We start from the raw sequence: 3657 nt of genomic DNA, 5'->3' as shown, positions 1-3657 counted from the left end.
TAAACTGAAACATTTGCTTACAGCCAAAATGCCTTATTTTTGTTTACAGGTGATCTCCATTGGTTTTATTCTGAAAGGGACATACACATTCTACTCAGTAAATCGAAAAAGAATGTGTCTGTATTATTATTTAAGTAGATTTCACTTTTTACTATCTCATTAGTATTTTGGTTTGAATATAATACACTGGCAATTACTCTCTTTACTCCTTTATTAATATTTGAAAACTATATCATCTTGTTTTCCTTAGAGATACAGGAAGCAGCAAGATGGAAGAAACCCATCACTGAGCTGTTCTGTGACTGTATTTATGGTACAGGCTGATGCATTATGGAAACTTTTGGGAAAAAAAAAGAAGAGCAGGAGTTGGTTTTTAAATGTGCAGTAACACAGTGCTTCCGTCCTTATATCCCCCGAGTAGGCTGTTACCTGCATACATTATTCCTGTGCAAACTCTTCTATACATAAAATTTTGCATACTGTGTTTATCCTGATAAATAATAATTAAAAAAAACCACCCTCTTCTGTCCATTCCCTGAACATGTCCTTTCTGTTCAAATGCCTTCCTCTGTTCTTTCTTCCTGGATGTTCCACCTAGAGATGATGATCCTCAGGTAAAAAAAAAAACAGTTTCCATTAGTTTATTTGGAGGAAAGAATCGCACAGTGCTGAGCTGGTGTAGTGGGAAAAAAAGAATGTACCTGGAGTAGAAATGAGAGGAAAATAGAGGAGAGACAACTTCCATTCCCTCAGGGGTTGTACTTCTCCTGACTTTTCCATTGCCTGCTGAAAATGCAATTCATTTCACTGTCCCACAGTCTTATTACCTTGGTGTTATTTTTATCTGTATCACTGTTCCTTATTATTTGCCTTGTTATAATGCCTAGATACCTCAGCCAAGATCAAGACTGTACAAATATGGCCTGAATCTACCAGTAAAATATTGCAAATTCTAATGGTAGAGGCAGGAGTAAGAACAGAGAAAGCAAACATTATTGTTTCAGCTTTATGGAGAAAACAAGGCAGAGGCAGACTAAGGGAGATGTGCCTGCATCTGGGGGCCTAGTGCCAGTTTGGATGTCCCACTGTTCCCAAACGAGACGGCAGAAGTGACAGCCACAGTCCCCCGGAGGCTGTTGGGGACCCGGCTGGGAGCATGGCGAGCTGCCTGGGGTTAGATAGCCAGACGCCAGCGGTCAGCTCGCCTGGGGTCCCTTGCTCAAGGTTGTTCAAGGAGTACCAAGCAAAGCTGTGCTTGAACATAAATCCCTGGAGCTCCACTTCACTGTCTTAATCACAAATTAATTCTTCCTGTTTTCAGCTTCTCTTTTTTCTTTCTCCCAACCACCTACACTACTGCTGTTACGAAGCAGAATATCCTTTCCTGCTTTAAATTTTAATTCTTTCTGTTTCAATCTTTGTTTTTTGGCTCCTGGCCCCCTCTCTCGCTCAGCAGAAGGCTGAACGCTACCTCAGTTGGGGGCTGTGTCATATAATGCTCTCCACCCTTTCTGCTCTTTTGTCCCCATCTCCTCCCACCCCCAGCATGCCAAACAATGCTAATGCACTCTGAAACGCGGGGATCAATAGCCTTTGCAATTTTATTTTAGCTACTGTGCCAGTAGCTGTTGGTAGACACACAAACAGGTGATGCATTAAAAAACTCCTGTCTGTGGAATACCCACTCGCAATCAGCTCTCCAAATTACCTACGTGTGAAAGAAACACTCTTTCAATTCGAATTAGATGTATTCCCTTTTAAAAGTCCCGTTATACATTTATTTTGGGCAAGATTAAGTAGAAAAGAATGACCTTCTTAGCACACTCTATTATTCTCTACAGTCACATCTTTCTTTCTTTTCCTGACATTAAGAAGTCATTCCATTTCTGTGTTGACATTTTTATCTTCTCTTTATATCCTTTCCAAAAGCCATGTTATTTATTGAAATTTTGCTGACAAACAAAAGGATGAGTAAGAAAAATGGCATAAATCCCCACATACAGAAAATGGCAAGGGCATGCTGTATTCCTCTGATGCAGACAGGTAACTTTTTAACATTCATTTCTCACTTCACTGCTTTAGTTCCACTGTCTTTTCCTTCTTGTTCTGCTTTAGTTCTCTTTTACCCGGTATTTTGGACTCATCTGTTTGTTCTGACATTTCCTATTTTTTCATTGTTTGTGATTGCCCCTTCTTTCCTTAGAATTAGTCTATTTGACTAACTCTGTCTCCAATTCTGTTTAGTCTCTCTGGCAACCCCTTCAGGTATTACTTTGCTATAAAAAATATATATATAGAATTCCTTAACTCCACAGTGCCTGTAGTTCATCAAAATGTCACTGTTAATGTGGTATTTTTTGGTTTACATCACCAAATCTGGATGAATCCATGATATTTACCTACTTAACAACCACCCTGTGAGTGAAAGTAATTTTTGGGTTGGGGGATCTAATGCCAAGCTCAATGGCTGGCACTGGCTTAGCTACTGCAGAGCCACCAGAACAAAGATTTTCATGAGAATGGGTACTAGTGGATGATGAGAAAAGGTATAATGATACATAGCTCTTATTCCACTACAGGAAGACAGCCTCTGAAAATGCACCTTTCTTAAAGCAATGCTGTGGAATGCAGTGTTGTTCTTTGTCCCGAGTGTATCTATCGCGTGATCTCCATAATAGATGCAGGCTGTAGGAGGACCCAAAGGGCTTTAACTGCGCCTTGCCCTCAATTAGTTTGAACGTCACTCTTCTGCAATATGGGGCTGTGGCTTTTCTGCAGAGAGCGTATTGCCCGAGCAGGTCTCCAGCCAGGCCCAAAGGTGGGACTGGGTGTTTGGTGTATCCTCCAGAGAGCTTGACAGCCCATCGTGGGCCAAGGAGTGCTAGTTTGGTTCTCTGCGCTCCTTTGGTCTTCTAATTAAATGTCCACGCCAAGAAAGCCACCGCTATGGAAACATGGCTGGTGATGGCATTGGCTGAGGTCATCCAGGTACACCCTCATCTTGAGACTACATGCGAAGCAGCCAGTGAAGATGACGGGTGGTTTCATCACACTTTGAATCTAAATGTGGCTATGGAAGAGCATATGGCTTCACAATTGTTTTTTGAGGTTGGTTTTTTTTTTTTTCCTTTCTCTTTCCCCACACAGGCAGTTGCTGTCATTTTCACGAGATGAAATGTGCACTGGTGTTATACTTGATGCTGAAATTCACACATACTTTCCTTCAGCAGCCCCAGCCAAACTTTAAAGAATTTCTAACCACTGTGGGGTTTGTTTTTAGAAGATATTTGATCATGATGCATTTTAACAGGTTTAATTTTGAAAATGAGGTGATGTAATGAATTTGAGAAAAAGCCAGCCGCAGAAGACTTCAGAGGGCTAATGCTTCACACTCAAAGAACAACTGTTGACTGTCTGTTCTGCTGAGCTTTTACAAGAGCGATCTTTTGCAACGAAAAACCCTGTAAAGTAAAAAGAACCGGACGGGGGTCGGGTCCTCCCCCGGGGTGTCCGGGCTGAGGGGCCCTGTCAGCGCCGGGGGGGCCGTGACCAGCGGGGGGCCGAGGAGAGACCACCTCCCGCCGCCCTCGCCGGTGGGGTGGCCGTGAAGGGCAGGACGGTTCGGCCGCCCCGGTGAGGGCAGGCTGTGGCGGCGGC

At 42.9% G+C, this 3657-nt stretch overlaps 1 protein-coding gene across 1 annotated transcript in view; it reads left to right on the top strand.

Moving 5' to 3' along the window:
• The first annotated feature begins 2946 nt into the window (after positions 1-2946).
• Positions 2947-3657, top strand: part of MARCH11 (membrane associated ring-CH-type finger 11) — a 32696-nt gene continuing 31985 nt past the window's right edge. The window contains exon 1 of the mRNA XM_014940767.1: positions 2947-3108. Coding sequence (XP_014796253.1) covers positions 2947-3108 — 162 coding nt within the window. The remainder of the gene's footprint in view (positions 3109-3657) is intronic.

This window comes from Calidris pugnax, unplaced genomic scaffold (assembly GCF_001431845.1).
Source record: "Calidris pugnax isolate Ruff unplaced genomic scaffold, ASM143184v1 scaffold8, whole genome shotgun sequence".
Classification (NCBI taxonomy): domain Eukaryota; kingdom Metazoa; phylum Chordata; class Aves; order Charadriiformes; family Scolopacidae; genus Calidris; species Calidris pugnax.
This window is presented reverse-complemented; position numbering and strand designations above follow the sequence as displayed.